This window comes from Anastrepha obliqua, chromosome 5, assembly GCF_027943255.1.
Source record: "Anastrepha obliqua isolate idAnaObli1 chromosome 5, idAnaObli1_1.0, whole genome shotgun sequence".
NCBI lineage: Eukaryota > Metazoa > Arthropoda > Insecta > Diptera > Tephritidae > Anastrepha > Anastrepha obliqua.
In genome coordinates, this window is record NC_072896.1 from 95,061,944 (window position 1) to 95,078,390 (window position 16,447).

Below are 16,447 nucleotides of genomic sequence, written 5' to 3' on the forward strand. Positions count from 1 at the left end.
GATTTGGATGCCATAAGGAAAAAACGTAAGTGCAACATGTAAAAATTGTTTGTGAATTTTTTTGGAGTGGATTTTGGAACAGTGAATAATTTCTTACGAAATTTGAGAATTTAATGTGAAATCCGAATGAAATTATGTGTTCGTGGAAAAAAAATTTTTTTTCGTTTTTTTTTTTTTTGAAAAATATAAATGGATAATGGTTAAAAAAGCTCCAATGCTTAATAAAACATATAATTTGAAACGATGGATGATCAGGAAAAAAGACGATTGTTTATTCATATGCGTTGATTTGAAATTTAAAAACAATCTTCTTTTTTCCTGATTTTCAATTTATATTTTATATTTACTCAAAAAGAAATAGAAAAACAAAAAATATTGTTTATGCCAAAGCGCTTGAATAAAGAATAAAGAAATAAATAATATGAAAACCATATATTTTCTGTTCTAAACCATATCTATTCTATTTTAGTGTGCCCAGCGAAGGGGGCCGGGTTTGCTAGTTAGTAATAAAATACACTTGGTAAGTAAATATGTGTTTGGACAGGGAAGCACCGTATGTCAAATATCTCTTGTAGTAGTAAGCAGTCAAATACCTCAACCATTCAAATAATTTATGCGAAAACATGAGATAGCCAATCAAAATAAAGACCGGTAAATACGTAAGTGCTTACACGTAAATTGGCATGTGCACTTAGTTTTGTGATTTTAATTTTTGCTTGTTAACCGGACTGCCTCTATTTTCCGAACATTTTGGAATATATTTAAACACGTCTATTCTATCTCGATTCCAACAGGTTGTTATAAACAACCATTACACCGGATATAAAACTCACATGAACTTATTTTCTACCAAACGCTGAAAGGCATTTAATGGATGTGAAGCTCAAAAATAAAAAATAATTTCTAAATTAAATATATGTAAATATAGATGAAAATTAATGAAATTTCGTTAATAATGTTTTGGTTTTGCTTAAAGCGGATTTATTTGTGTACGTTCTCTGGTTCGAAGTGTAAGAACTGCTTTATCAACAGTCTGCTTAAGCCACTAGTTTTCGATTGTTTTCGTCATATCGATTGTACATGTCCGATTGTTTAGCACAGCTGACTTTTATCACTGCCTCCCGGTCCGCGCTTAGAATGTTTGTGTAGTAAAAGATAAAATCGGCTTAGTCCACGTACGTTTTTTGGGTGGTTCTAATTAAATTAGTAGTGAGTTGGAAGAACGGAGCATTTTGGATTTGGATTGGGATCTGGATTTTTAAAACTTTTAATGCATAAAGTATAAAATGAGCGGTATTACGATAGCTTTGTGTGGCTTCATTGCCATGTGTACGTATCTGGTAACAGTGCGAATGATTCCACGATTCAAAGATATGTTTATCAAGGCCAATTTGTATGGCAACGATCTTTGCAAGCGGGATCAGCCACAAGTGTAAGTATACCATAGATAATTTCTGTTTGTTTGCGTTAGTACGATAAAATAAGATAAACAAATATTTCATTTGATCCGCTAGCCCAGAGTCCTTTGGTGTATTAATTGGCTGCGCTTTCCTGGTGGCTACGTTTTTCTTCATACCGATTCCATTTACTTTCGAGGAGGCGGCATTACTCGACGTAAAAACAGGCACAAAGCCTTCCACTTTTCCACACGAGGAGGTAATTGTACAAAAGAAAAAATATTCATAATTGTATTTATAAAAAAAACCAACTACGTACCACAGTAACATTTTATACTTTAGTAATTTTTGTTTACACCGTTGTTAATTACCACATAATAACAATATACAATATTCCATTTCAGTTTGCCGAAATGATAGCAGCGCTATTGTCCATCTGCTGTATGATTCTTCTTGGTTTCGCTGATGATGTATTAGATTTGCGTTGGCGGCACAAGTTGATGCTGCCCACTATCGCCACTCTGCCAATACTTATGGTTTATTATGTGAATTACAATATAACAACTGTAATTATGCCAAAAATTGCTAGACCACTGTTGGGTTATTCTTTGGATATTGGTAAAGTGCGATTGGATAATGTAATTGACAACAGCAAAAAACTGAAAATTTGTATTTGAAGGTATTTTCTATTACATCTATATGGGCATGCTAGCCGTTTTCTGCACGAATGCAATTAATATCTTGGCGGGTATAAATGGCTTAGAGGTTGGCCAATCTATTGTTATCAGTGCATCCGTTTTATGTTACAACTTTATCGAATTGTTGCTTGGACACCAGGTGGATTGCCATAAGTTCTCTGTTTATTTAATGTTACCATTTTTGGCAGTTTCCTTGGCGCTATGGAAGTACAATAAGTAAGTATTTTAACAAAATTAGTTGTGCTTTAGAATTTAATAAGTATATTGTTGTTGGTGTTGTAGCAGCCTAACAAATTTCTGATATATTTTTTTTAATATCTTGCTGGAGTGACAGTTCCTGACTAAATATAAATTTCGGTCGCGCAATTGCTACTGCATTGATGTATACTACAATGTAGGCCTCACTTGGCATGGGCACGACTGTCATGAAAACGGTATTCGTTGTTGTTGTAGCCACTTACAAAGTCCTACTAAGAATGGTGAAACCATCAGTGGACGATATCGTCAAACGAGCAATTTTTTGGCCAGGGCGCATGTAAATATGTGGTTAAAACTGGCTGCTATGAGTTATGGAAAAGTAGAAGGACAACTTGTTGTAGTATCCAAAGCAAAACTCAAGTCTGCTATAAGCCTTTAATTGGGTCCGATGGTTTTTTAATGTACTTTTTGATTTTGCAAGTAATTTGGAAGAGATGATTTCCGACATATAGTAACCGGCCACTCGAGCGCCTTAATTGTCACTAGCGAAGTTTTTTTGTATTTGCAAGTGGCTTTCAAACATCGTTGCAGTTTTGAACTTTAGTGGCGATCACAGTTGTATGCATCAAAGAGAGAGCAGAAAGTGAAAGCCAAAATCTGGGGGGGTTGTTGGCAGTCGCAACGAGTGCACTTGCACGAGTGGCACAATTACGTTCTGGATACTGTGGCAGGTTAAACTCTTACCTATCCAGAATCGACCCCGACATACTAAACATATGTCCAGCATGTGAAGGTACCCCGCACAACACTAACCACCTCTTCACATGCCCCATCAAACCCACTCATCTAACACCTCTCTCCCTCTGGACCCAACCCGTCGAAACTGCCAGTTTCCTGGGCCTACCGTTAGATGAGCTAGACGAAGACGACCGGTAATTACACTACACTGACAGGGCGAAGATACTGCTACAACAACAACAACAGTGCACTTGCACATTTTAATGTAACTGTAGTTTTACCATTTCCATCGACGTTTTATAAGGGACTGCCTTGAGCTTAGTAGGATAAGTGCTGTAAGGGATCGAGAAAGGTTGGAGAGTTTATAGTTTTTCTTTGAACAAAAGCCATCATCAATGTCATTGATGGATGCTAATTTCGAGCAATTATCAGTGTAAAAGATCATTGACATTTCTTCTGGTAATTGGGAAAAGCTCAAGTTCTAGAACCACCACTCTGTAGAACCCCCTGCTTTATACCTATTCTATGGTTGGTTGGTTAAAGTGGTGATTCTTCCAGAATCCAACTAGCGCTTTCGCGCCATTTTGTTGCCACATCCTCGTTGCCAACTTGTTTAACGGTTTTTTACAGCATAACTATATCCAGTCTGTGCGGTTAAGGAACCTTATTAGGTTGTTAACGTCGACGCCAGATAGTTGCTCGAGATTCTCGAACAGCGGTTGGCCCAGGGTTAACAGTCTGTCCTTCCATAGGGCAGGGCATTCACAGAGGAAATGGAAGATTGTCTCCTTTTTCTCCGGTTGTTTGCAACTGTGACAGTATGTATTGTGAGGGATACCCATTTTGGCTGCTTGTTCTCCGATAGACCAAAAGCCAGTTATGACCGCCGTTAGTCTCCAGGCATCCCGTCGTTTCATTCTTATTAATGCCGACGATTGCTTGAGGTTGTAGGTGGGCCATAACGTTCTGCTAATATTGCATTTCGTCTGGACTTTCCACCTACAGTCAGCGATTCGGAGGTATTTTTGGGAAATTGTGCTCTTGACTGCACCTAATGGTGTGAGTACCAATTCTGCAAGAGCGTTATTCATGGCAGATCCCCCTCTTGCCAGTTCATCTGCTTTTTCGTTACCTTCAATGTTCCGATGTCCCGGGACCCAGATTAAGGTAACTTTATGGTTTTCACTCAAGATGGTGAGGCTATTCCTACTTTGTTCCACCACTTTGGAGGTTGTTGTGGCCGAACCCAGTGCCTGGATTGCAGCTTGGCTATCCGAGAGAATAGCGATATTACCCTTAAAAGAGAAATCTGCGATTAGTAACCTGCAAGCTTCCCCAATCGCCAGTACTTCCGCCTGGAAGACACTGCTGGTATTAGGGAGCCGCACAGATTTCTCAATTTTAAGTCTGTAAGAATATATACCAGCTCCAACACCGCAGCCCATTTTACTTCCATCCGTATAGACTGTAGTGTCGAAGTTGTTTAGAGAGAATCCCTTATTCCATTCTTCCTTAGTTGGAAAGACAGTGGCAAAATTCCTATTGAAAGTTACCGTCGGGACGATGTAGTCAGTTCTCACCGAGATTAACTGAGTTTGTCGCAATAATAGACTAGCATGACCATAAGTTTTTTCTCTCCAGCGACCCGCTTCGTTTAACCTAAATGCACTCATGGTTGCCGTCTTCTTAATATGTAGGTCTATTGGAATAACGTGTGTCAGTACATTGAGAGCCTCTCTAGGACATGATCTGATTGCACCGACCGTTATTGCACATGCTGATCTTTGTATTCTGCCGAGTAGTTTGGTATTGTACTCTCTCCCTAGAGCCTTCCACCAAACTACCGAACCATACGATAGAATAGGTCGTATAACCGTCTTATACAGCCATAATGTATGCTTAGGCTGAAGACCCCATCTTCTTCCAAGCATACGTTTACAGGCATATAAAGCAATTTCTGCCTTCCTTACCCGTTCTTCAACATTTAATTTCCAGCTTAGTTTGGAGTCCAGAATTACCCCTAAGTACTTTGCGCTGGGTGATAGTGAGAGAGTTTGTCCGTTAATATTTGGTAAGGTAAAAGGTGGTACCTTATATCTGGTGGTGAAAAGCATAAGCTCTGTTTTACGTGGGTTTAAACCTAGGCCACAGCCTGTGGCCCAAGAGTTAAGCTCGCCTAATGCCCTCTGGATGATCCCACTGATCGTATTAGGACACAGTCCTGACGCCATTAACACCACATCATCAGCGTACGCCACCGCTTTTACCCCACCTCTATTAAGTTTTATTAAGATTTTGCTAATAACGCATAACCAGAGAAGTGGAGACAGTACTCCCCCCTGTGGGGTGCCTCTGTGGACCTTCTTGGTTATACTGATATTGCCCATATTAGCTTTGATGATCCTGGTTTTTAGCATAGAGATGACCCAATTACTGATGCAATTGTCCACCTCTAAGTCTATCAACGCCCGTTGGATCGCATCTGTACTAACATTGTTAAAGGCGCCTTCTATGTCCAAGAATGCCGCCATGGTATAATGTTTGTTCTCTAGAGAGCCCTCTATTGTTCCGATTACCTCGTGAAGCGCTGTCTCCGTAGATTTGCCTTTAAGGTATGCGTGTTGTGCAGTAGATATACCAGAGCTCTCCAAAGAGCTTCTAAGATATATATCCAAAAGTCTTTCAAAGGTTTTTAACAGGAAAGACGAAAGACTGATTGGCCTATAGTCCTTCGCTGATTCATGTCCCCTCCTGCCTATTTTTGGAATGAAGACGACCTTGACTAGTTTCCAACTATCTGGAATATGACCTAGGTTTAAACACGCTTTAAAAATTTCCTCTAGCCATGGTAGGATACAGTCCAAGGTTTCCTGTAACATCTTTGGGATGATCCCATCTGGCCCCGGAGATTTAAAAGGTGAAAAAGATTTAATTGCCCATGCAACTTTCTCCTTTGTAATTATTTCTTTTGCGAGGTGCTGTGGATTATATTGGCTCCGCCTAATACTTCCCCTCCCACTTTCGTGGACGCTGCACCCCGGGAAATGCGTGTTTAGCAGAAGTTCTAGCGATTCCTCTGTCGTAGCTGTCCAAGTACCATCAGGTTTCTTGACCCAAGAAGCCATTGAATGATCTTTGGACAGAACACGGCTAAGCCTGGCAGAATCCCTGGTTGATTCGATTGACGAACAGAATTCGCTCCAGCTCTCTTTCTTGGCGGCCCTAATTGCCTTCTTGTACTGTCTCCGACTCTCTTTGTACAATTGCCAATTTCCTGTCGAGTAGCTGAGGTTAAACGTTGATCTGGATTTTTCCCTTAGTTTTGAGAGCTCACTGCTCCACCAAGGGGGATGGGATTTTTTACTAAATTTTATGGGGCAGGACGTTTTGTAGGCCCTACTAAATGCCTTCTCCAGTGTTGTGACCCTACTCTCAAGGCTTTCGGTGAGAGTGATTTTGTGGATGGGAATCTCTCCTATCCTTTTATTGACTATATTTCTGAACCTTTTCCAGTTGGTTCTTAATGGATTTCTATACGGTAAGGGCGGATCAACATTAAGATCCAGATCGTACAGGATCCAGCTGTGATCCGAAAAAGACCTTTTATCAGAGACCCTCCAATTGTCTAACCTTACTGAGCTGCTTTCAGACATAAGGGTAACATCGATCACTTCCTCCCATCCCCTGAAGTACTCCGTACTCGGAAAGGTGAAAGTGGGAGTGTTACCCCTGTTACATACCGACAAGTTAGTGTTAATTATGAAATCATAAAGAGACTCACCTCGGTCGTTTGTTTCGGAGCTTCCCCATAGGGCATGCCTTGCATTGGCATCGCATCCGAGAAGCAGGGTTTTGTTCGGGTTTTCCTGCACAAGTTTACGAGCCTCCTCAGGCGGTGCTGGTCTTTCGTGTGCCATGTATATAGAGGCAAGCGTTATTCTGACTCCGTCAGTGGCTTCCACCTCAACAGCCGTCACATCCTGTGAACTATATAATGGAATTAAAAATGTGTTTAAATGTTTTTTAGCTACAATACATGTTCTGGGATTACCTTCTATCCGTTTATAGTAGATATTGTAGGTTTTCCCAGTGAACCCTTTCACCTCGGTGCTCCGCACCCAGGGTTCCTGAATTAGTGCGATGTCCACGTCCTCCTCCGCCAGGAGAACGGTTAGGTTGTCCGTTGCACACCGTGAGTGCTGCAGATTAATTTGGACAACCTTTAAACCCATGTTTATTGGTTTCCTTTTTCGGACTCGGTGTCATCTAGCTGCATGCCAGTCAGCAGTTCGTTGGCACCATCGACCTCATCCTGCTCCTCTTCCGGGTTTGCAGAACGGAATATCTTCAGCTGGGTCTTCCTGATCCCAAACTGAAGTTTGTTTCCCACTTTCTCCAGTGGTTCCAGACTCTCTTCTGTAATTAGAAGGAGGAATGACCTGCTGTGCCTTTGCGGAGCCTCCGCTTTGATGATCGACCAATCGGTCATCGGCACCGAGCGATTATGCGCCTGAAGGTAGGGGATTAGTTGATTGGCATCAAACTCCATGTTTGGTACCCAGATGCGAGCCCTCGGCCTTCGTGGAATCTCGCTAGCCGGAATTAGCTTGAGTTTCAAGCCTTCCCAGCTGTTCTGGATTTTACCAATCACGTTAGTCAAGAAATGCAATGAGAATTGGTCATCGCATTTAATGACTCGGTAACCGCGGACTACCTCCACCGAGTCGAAACCTGGTGTTTGGCCCTCCGGGTTCGCCATGACATGGTCAACGACTATGCGAGACAACCGTGCCTCAATCTCTGACCATTTGTCAAGCACTGGTTTCCCGCGGTTAGAGGTTTCGTCTACCAATGCCATTTGGAGATGGTCCCGTGCCACCTCACTAAATCGCTTGATAGGTTTGGAGGCAACTGCACCCTGATCCGATATCTTGTGCTTTTTTGTTGCCTTCCCAGTTTCGTCATGCGAGCGGTTTCGTTTTTTGGCATTTGTCCTGTTGGCGGCTTGGAATGCCAAGTATTCATCAACCACCTTTTGACATCTTGCCTTGTCGGTCTCATCTTTGGGATGCACTTTACCTTCGGTCTCGTTTTTCCGAATCCTGCCAAGGATAGCGAGAGACCTCTGGTAAAGTTTATACCTCGAGGGACCTTTATTACCACGCTTTTGCCCCATGGCTTGAGCGGATGTTGTTGGTTGATTTATAGTTGTTGGCGTACTGTGGCCCACAGCTTTGCCCTCAACTGTTTCTTGGCTGGAGGCCAAGAGCTCATCCTCTGAGGGTGACCCCGTCATCCTCAGTTCGTCTTTGCTTGTACGTCTTGTCCAATTGTCTGACTGTTTTTTAAGTGCGTCCGTCGCTTCCTCCTGTCTGTCTGTTTGTTTGTCCTGTAGTTCTGTCCGCGTGTTTGGTTTTTTATCAGTCCGTACTGTCGATGCGATACCTATTCTATAATCTATCTATTTATATGTTTGATCTACTGTCGTTGTTGTAGCAGCATAAACATTTCACATATATCTACAGGGAATGCTGCTGGAGTGACAGTCCTTGGTCGGATATAAATCCGGGTCGCTTCGGTAACGTAGAACCGACTGTTGTGGAAACGGTTATTGTAGTAGCATAAACACTCCCCATACTTACATACGGGGAATGATGCTGTACATTGATCTACTCTTTCGTCCTGGTGGAGCAGTAGAGTTCTCAATGTTCGCTAGTAGTGTTGTGTGGCTAACGGTATCGAAAGCTTATATGGTATTTGTCGAGTCTAAATGTGTATTTACCCTCCGTTGGACACCTTTTTTAAGACCTTCGGTTGGTCTGGCCTTTGTTCGTCCTATTCAAGGGTGCTTTTTTAAAAGTTTATATTCATAAATCGATAGAAAATGAAATTTTGGGAAGTTACCTGGAAGTTCAAGTCGTTAGCTATGATATAAATATGTTAAATTCACGCCCAAAGCTGAAAAAGCCAGTCTGGCCAGTCCTGGGTGCTCAACGGAATGAATTGTTGATCACATCTTGAAAACATTCGTATGATACTCAAACTCCGTATTTGGTGAAGCATTTTTTATTTATCGACATATTCCGTACATATATACATACATATATGAGTATATATATTAGGACAATTCACTTCGATTGAATTTGTATTAAACAGACACGAACATAGAATCTTATTTCTTAACATACTTATGAGTTTTAAATGATGATATCTAACACAATGTATGCCTTTTTCGCTAGAGAATTCCAAGTGTTATAAAGTAATAAATGCTTATGGGATAATATACATATAATTGGCTATAAACTTACGAAAAGTACAAATAAATTCGCTGTTTTCATGTATAAATATTTGAAACAATTTAAATTTGAGAGATTCAGGCAAGAATATGCAAATGAACATAAATTTTGCATATTATTTTGGATTTTTATCTTATTAACTTTATCACAGTTTTTGTTAATTTAAATTTAAATCTACGTAAATGTTATTGAATTACAAAAAAATTCCATCTGTACATCTGTTCTTTGAATAACTACAAATTAGTAAGGTGAGCGATGTGATACATAGTACAAGAAATGCGGGAGCAAACGTACATATATTTTCCAGTTACTCCGATTTGTGCATATTTTTTAATTAACATCTATGCTGATATGTCATTACTGCAACAAGCGAAAATGGTTGCACCCATAAAAAAAATTTTATAATGATAAATAATATACTTTTTTTTTTGTTTTTCAATTTGTAGTACTGAACTTTAAGGCGATTGGTGGCCTTTAATTATTAAATTCTTATTATATAAATTTGTATTTGATGCTACATAAAATAAGAGCGTAAATATAGAAATTTATAAAAGTATGATTGTTAATGCGTTCTGTGATCGAAAATAGCAAGTCTTCGAAAATATTTAAGAAATTATTTAAAATTAAATAAAACAATTTGCAGCAGTATTGCGCTTTACAAAAGAAGTAACCGCTAATAAATTAGATGTAATGCTAGATAGTTTTCACTACCTTAATTCTTCGAATATTAACATGAAAATTTTTAATTTCTTCAAAACTAGATTTCCACAAATACTAGAGTTACATTTAACTTTGTTTTCATGAATGCCTGTCAAGGGAGTTTATCGATTTTAACCATTAAACTATTCTTATTTCGATTGCAAACATTCATAATTTATTTATGCTTAAAGAAAATATATTTTAATCAATACTTAGGTACAAGTTATGGTATATAACTTTTCAGCATGCATGTACGTGTATTTTCGGTAGTGTTTTAATATCCAATCGAATTTGAATCTTTTGTTTTTTGTTAACGGTTCAATGACATTTTCCACATCTAATTGTATTACGTCAAGGCAACCAATATGCATATGTATGTAGTTTCAGTTGATTTGATCAACTGCTGTCTATCTTTTCATCAATAATCTCCAGCTTCATATTCAATATCATCATCAAATGACTCGTATAAATTTACTAATAGATTTCCATATTTTGCATTTTCCGTTTCCGTCAATGGCGGTGCATAATACTTGTCGGAATATCGACGATTACGTATTAGTTGGGTTTTCCCATCAACATAGATACCAGTGGCAATAAGCTTTTGCAAATAGGCCACATCAATGTTGTGGCTACGTACCGCATCAGGAAATTGCACTTGTCTCGTGGCGTTCGATTCAGCGTGCAATTCGGCCACTATTTCTTCTGGCTGCTGGCAATATTTGCAAAACCACCCACCAAAGTGATTGAGATCGCCGATGACAAATGGCGGTGGTTGACTACCTTCTGTAAGAATTCGTTGCATTATTTTGGCTGGATTTCTGCCACCACCATCTATTAGTTGGCTTGGGTTGTCCACATGGACAAAGGAACTTATAAGACCGCTAAGATGAGTTTGCTTTGGATGTTGCCAATAAAACCCATACACAACAAATTTCAGTCGAAAAGGTACGGTACGCACATCCGTTGCATAATATTTGAGGAATTGCAGTGCTTGAAATGATGGCAACACACGATCTCCGGTGTAAAGCAGCAAATCGGTTGGCTTTAATTCCAGTTGGCGCTGCTCACGTTTCAGTTGCTGGCGGAAGTATGCATAGGCTTGTGCTGTCGTACAATTGGCTTCTAACACATGCCGAGTGTCACATTGGAAAATCAGGTATTTGTTCGCTGCTAACGTTTCTCTTAACCAATGCTCGAGCATTTTTATGTCCTTGCGCGCTGGCCTCACAAATATTACAAAATAATCGACTATATCTGCCAGTATTTGTATTTGTAATTGGAGTAAATCTAAATTGAAGAAATTTCCTTCCAGCAAGTAAACTAATTGATTAACATTCTGTGTTTCACTTGGTTGCTGCAAGCGGAAGTGTGATTTTGCCGTTAGCAGCGCACGCCACATAACCTCCGGTTGTCCACAGTCACGTCCATGCCAACCTGCGCGACATTTGCATTGCGTGTCCTCTTCCCAAGAGAGTGCGTCATTTTGCGCATCATCATCATTCGACAGTTGCGAGAATTCGTCAATGCTACCCTCACGGAAGCACCAAACTGCATCGTTGTCCAGCTCAGGCACTAAGCTGGTTCCGTTTCTTAGTTCTATGGTTTTATTCAGTCTGTTTGTTTTTAGATAAAAGTCTTTTCTGAAATTGCTTACTTTCCCTGATTGACTATTTCCTATCACAGGTGGTGATAAATCGTGATTTAAAACTTCATTTCTGACCACAGTTTCGGTTAATCCCAATACTGTCGTTTTTGTAATAAAATTAACTCGCCTCATCCCGTGCAATGCTGCCGCATGTGGCATAGCACTCAAGACAGAGGGCTTGGTATTGATTGCCATATTTTGTTTGCCCTCATTCAGTACTGCTACCTCATTGGTGTTGGCATTAAGGCCTCCGCCTATTTGCAACAGCCACAGACACGAAATGAAGCATACCTGAACCAGTACCAGTAATGTTAGAAGTAATTTTTTGGTTAGCGGTGTCCTTCCTCCTGGTGCTGCAGTTGCACTTAGAAATTCCGTCATTTCGCTGCCAGACGTGGGCGCAGCAAGGCTTGACGGCTGTTGTTGGTGGGTTGCGATGCGTATTGACGCATGTGCTCCGCTGCGTTGAAACATTTATCATTTGTAGTTCATATGTAAGTTGTATAAAAAATAATTAAAATTTTCACTCTACATGGTCTAGGCTAATAAATTCTGTGATTGCTAAAACCTTTGTGCTGTCTAATTTGCATTTAATTTTCACCTCGACTACACAGAAAACACACCCATGAAAATTTTGCACTTCTCGTCTGCGAAAGGAATACGAATAAGATGCGTGATATACGAATCAGCTGTTTGCGGTTGTCGGTATGTTCTTGCGCTTACAGCTGGTTGATGACGGGGATGCATTTTGCTAGTAGTTGTTCGTTGTTATATACATATGTATATAAATATATATGTATATATATTTTTAAATTGTCATATGTGCGGTTATAGCGAGTGTAGGCAATTAAATTAAGTGCTGCCTCGTATATGGGCATATTATGATATTTATAAAAACCGAGTGGGGTTTACTTTAATTTCTTATGGATAGCAGAGACAGGAAAAATTGAGGTGAGGTAAACAATTACCAAATTTCAACCTGCTTAATTTGAGATGTTATTTATTATATTGCCGGCCGCCCTAGCCGAATGGGTTGATGCGTGACTACCATTCGCAATTCACAGAGAGAACGTCGGTTCGAATCTCGATGAAACACCAAAATTAAGAAAAACATTTTTCTAATAGCGGTCGCCCCTCGGCAGGCAATGGCAAACCTCCGAGTGTATTTCTGCCATGAAAAAGCTCCTCATAAAAATATTTGCCGTTAGGAGTCGTCTTAAAACTGTAGGTCCCTCCATTTGTGGAACAACATCAAGACGCACACCACAAATAGGAGGAGGAGCTCGGCCAAACACCCAAAAAGGGTGTACGCGCCAATTATATATATTTATATTATATGTATTAGGAAAAAAAATTTAAAAATTGAATTTTCTTCCTTAGGTTTAGTTATGAAAATAATGTGGCATTAAAAAAATCGAGTTATTTGTATTTAGTTATTTTTGTTCTTGTCAGGGCCCGAAAAAATTATGATTTTGAATAATTTTTTTGCTAGTTAATTGCTTTATTTTACGAAAATAAAAACATAGCATTAATACATCAGGCTTCGCCTCGACTTTAGCAAAATTAAAAAAAAAAATTATTAAAGTTATCGCTGTTTGTGTGGAGTCCGTTTCTCAAGAAATCCCTTGCGGTGATCTTCACAAGTCCTTGGAGATTCATGTAAAATCAATCGAACGAGAGAAATTAGTTTTATTAATCGATAATCTTGTGCATGATCGAAGTTTTTTTTCAAAATTAACAATATAGCGGCCTCAGGAAATATTTTCCAGAATTTCGAGAAAAAACGGACAATTATTTGTTTAAAAAAATTGAAAAAAAAAAATTCTTCGAATAGGCACGATTTTTTTATGTTTTTCAAAAGCAGTAGACATTTTTTGAAATCTACCAAATGGTTTTTAAGTTACAGTGATTACCAGTTCAAAAAACATAGTTCAGAGAAAAACGCATTTAAAATTTTATTTGCTCTCGAATCCACCAGAGCGCCTGAGCGCTCTTTGTTAATTCAAACATAATTTTTAAGATATTAAACTTTAAGGGGTAACACCACTGTAGAAATTTCAAAAAATTGTTTTTTTTTTACTTATAAGCTTAAAAAATTCTTTGAACCTTTTAAAATACAGAACAAAAAGTTTTATACGTTACCGAAGTTTATTTCATAAATATTTTAAGCTTTTAACCAAGCGTTAGTGACTGCTACCTAACGACTTCTCCAAATTTCCAAACTTTAAACGCGTTTTTCTCAAAACACGTTTTCTGAAATTGGCACGCAGCATAACTCAAACAATTTTAAATATTTTTAATCAGGTTTTTCACTACGTCTGTATAATAATCTTCTTAAGAGAAGAGCGTAGGGGATTTTCGATAAATTAATTTAAACGATTGTTATAATTATTTAAGTGCCGTTTTTTTAGTCCAAAATAGAGTTTTTTCCTTCAAATGCTTGCTAATTCCACAAAAATAAATATTTTTTAAATCCCCTACGTGTTTCTCTAGCTATTCTTATCTAGATTAAGAAAAAGAATGTTTCTTTGTTCCAGATTAAAATTTGCACCCTCTGTGCTGCGTGCCGCGGAGCTCCTTCAAGAGAAACCACATTACAAAAATGTCTCCAATGCCGCCATTTTGTAAAATTTTTCGATCAAACTTTGTAGTTTTGTATTTTAGTATATAAGTAATAACTTCCCAAATCAGAGTGATTGTTTTCCCTTTCCTTCTATACAAAAAAATTCTTTAAAAATCGTGTTTATTTTACGCGTGTACAGTGGTGTTACCCCTTAAGAAAATGCAAAAAAACAAATTTTTTGAAAATTCTGACTACCCTTAACCCCTTAATTGTACTTTCACTTAGCCCGAAGCAGCGAATGTACAGCAAAATGCCCTTGCATCCGAAGACTTTGCCTCTAATTGCTAAATTCACATTTTCGCAGTTACTTTATGACTGTTAAATTGAAATAAGTTTAGCCAAGGCGAATCTATTAAAGGTGGTATCGGCAAATCAGCTGATTTGTTTTTTTTTTTTTTTTCTTTCACCGTGTCCATGTGGCTGTCAGCCCGGAACGAATCAAGGCGAATTAATTTTTTGTATTCTACTTTTCCAAAACCTTGCTTTGACAATCAAACGCACAAAATATTGTTGTTGGTGTAGTGCTACCACCTTTAATGAATGCGTCTTGAGTTTACTTGAGCTTTACATCTTTTTTTCTTTGAACAAAATTTTGGATTTTCACTCCAGCCTTGCTGTAGTTTCGGAACAGTTGCAGATTTATCTTCGTTAGGCAGTTAAAAAAACGAATGTTAGGAATAGTTTTTAATTTGTAAAGCTCACTTTATTAGTTAGCTGAGAAAATGATAATTATGACTGCCAGTGTTAATAATATAAATGGTGACCCTCGTATATATCGCACATTATTTAGTTGAAGACAAATCTTTATAATACAACTTTTTCTTCGTTCCTCTTTTCTATTTCGATGCCTGTTTAATGAATGTAATTGGTAATATGGCGCTTCAGTAAAAATGCCTATGTCTGTTTAAAAAGTTCCCACGACGGTCGATTCTACGTTACTGGAACGACCCGGATTTCAGTCCGGCCAAGGATTTTCACTCCAACAGCATTCTCCGTACATGTATATTTAAAAAGTTCTATCTAATTTGGAATTTGAAGCGTGTAACTTTAAGTTTTCTCAAATTTCGGAATACTTCTATTCAAAACAAACATTGTTGGATCCAGAGTTTCAGTAATATATTATATTTGCATTTATATGTAAATATATCTTAGTCTTTTTATATCACATTTTATGTCTTATTTATAACGCCTGAAACGCTTTTCATTTCCAGATATCCATCACAAGTATTTGTCGGCGATACGTATTGCTACTTTGCGGGCATGACCTTTGCCGTCGTCGGTATACTGGGACACTTTAGCAAAACCTTATTGCTGCTCTTCATACCACAAATTCTAAACTTTTTATACTCGGTGCCACAACTATTTCACTTCGTGCCATGTCCTCGGCATCGTTTACCCAAATACGACTGCAAGACCGACCTTCTTCACATAAGCACAACGGAATTTCATCCGAAAGATTTAAACCCGTTGGGATTGCTAATGGTGCGAGTGTTCAAAGCATTGAAGCTGATCTCTTGGCAGGAGCAGAACGATGGTCGAGTGGTTACCAATAATTTTACGCTAATCAATTTCGTTTTGGTTGTCTTTGGTCCGGTACACGAGAAGGTCGTTACTCAGTTTTTGATGGGTCTACAAATCATGTGTACGTTAATGGCAATGATTATACGCTATCCCTTGGCCAGTTACTTCTATGATACCTAAGTATAGGATAACCGTTCCTTGATCGATATATACATATGTATGTATGTACATATGGATCATTTTGTAATGTTGAAACCAAAAATATGTGTAAGTTTGAAGATATAGAAATTTTATAAAATAGTATATATTTAAGTCTGATTGTAAATAAAGAATTCTGTGAAGAAAGTGCATTAAGCAATAAATATTATATTACCATTAAAAAAAAAAATAGAAATTTAAATCGAGGGCAATGTTTTGTGAAAAGCCTAAAAGTTGCATCTCCAGCCAAAAGGTATCCTTTCTGGACATTGCCCGTTAGGTGTACATGCGGTGAGGCTTGGGATTGCTTCAAGTCCTTTCTGCAGAAGCTGTCTGGAGGACCAGGTGGAGTCATCTCAGCACCTTCTCAGCTGCCCTGCGCTGGTCGTTCAAGAGTTCAAACAACTAGGCTCTACTTATTCGTTGTGGGTTTA

The 16,447-nt window shown here is 38.7% G+C and overlaps 2 protein-coding genes across 2 annotated transcripts; one reads left to right on the top strand and one right to left on the bottom strand.

Moving 5' to 3' along the window:
- Positions 1-1,111: 1,111 nt before the first annotated feature.
- LOC129247530 (UDP-N-acetylglucosamine--dolichyl-phosphate N-acetylglucosaminephosphotransferase) lies at positions 1,112-16,177 on the top strand. The gene is made up of 5 exons (XM_054886682.1): positions 1,112-1,432; positions 1,515-1,656; positions 1,802-2,015; positions 2,077-2,311; positions 15,506-16,177. The coding sequence occupies exons 1-5, from the start codon at positions 1,287-1,289 to the stop codon at positions 15,993-15,995; spliced, it is 1,227 nt and encodes a 408-aa protein (XP_054742657.1). The 5' UTR covers positions 1,112-1,286; the 3' UTR covers positions 15,996-16,177.
- LOC129247529 (uncharacterized) lies at positions 9,082-12,365 on the bottom strand. The gene has a single exon (XM_054886681.1). The coding sequence runs from the start codon at positions 12,143-12,145 to the stop codon at positions 10,445-10,447; it is 1,701 nt and encodes a 566-aa protein (XP_054742656.1). The 5' UTR covers positions 12,146-12,365; the 3' UTR covers positions 9,082-10,444.
- Positions 16,178-16,447: the final 270 nt, after the last annotated feature.

Coding starts and splice junctions, on each gene's coding strand:
- LOC129247530 (XM_054886682.1), top strand. CDS start 1,287: ATGAGCGGTATTACGATAGCTTTGTGTGGCTTCATTGCCATGTGTACG. Junction 2,016..2,076: donor GGGTTATTCTTTGGATATTG/GTAAAGTGCGAT, acceptor TTGTATTTGAAG/GTATTTTCTATTACATCTAT. Junction 2,312..15,505: donor GCGCTATGGAAGTACAATAA/GTAAGTATTTTA, acceptor TTTCATTTCCAG/ATATCCATCACAAGTATTTG.
- LOC129247529 (XM_054886681.1), bottom strand. CDS start 12,145: ATGTTTCAACGCAGCGGAGCACATGCGTCAATACGCATCGCAACCCAC.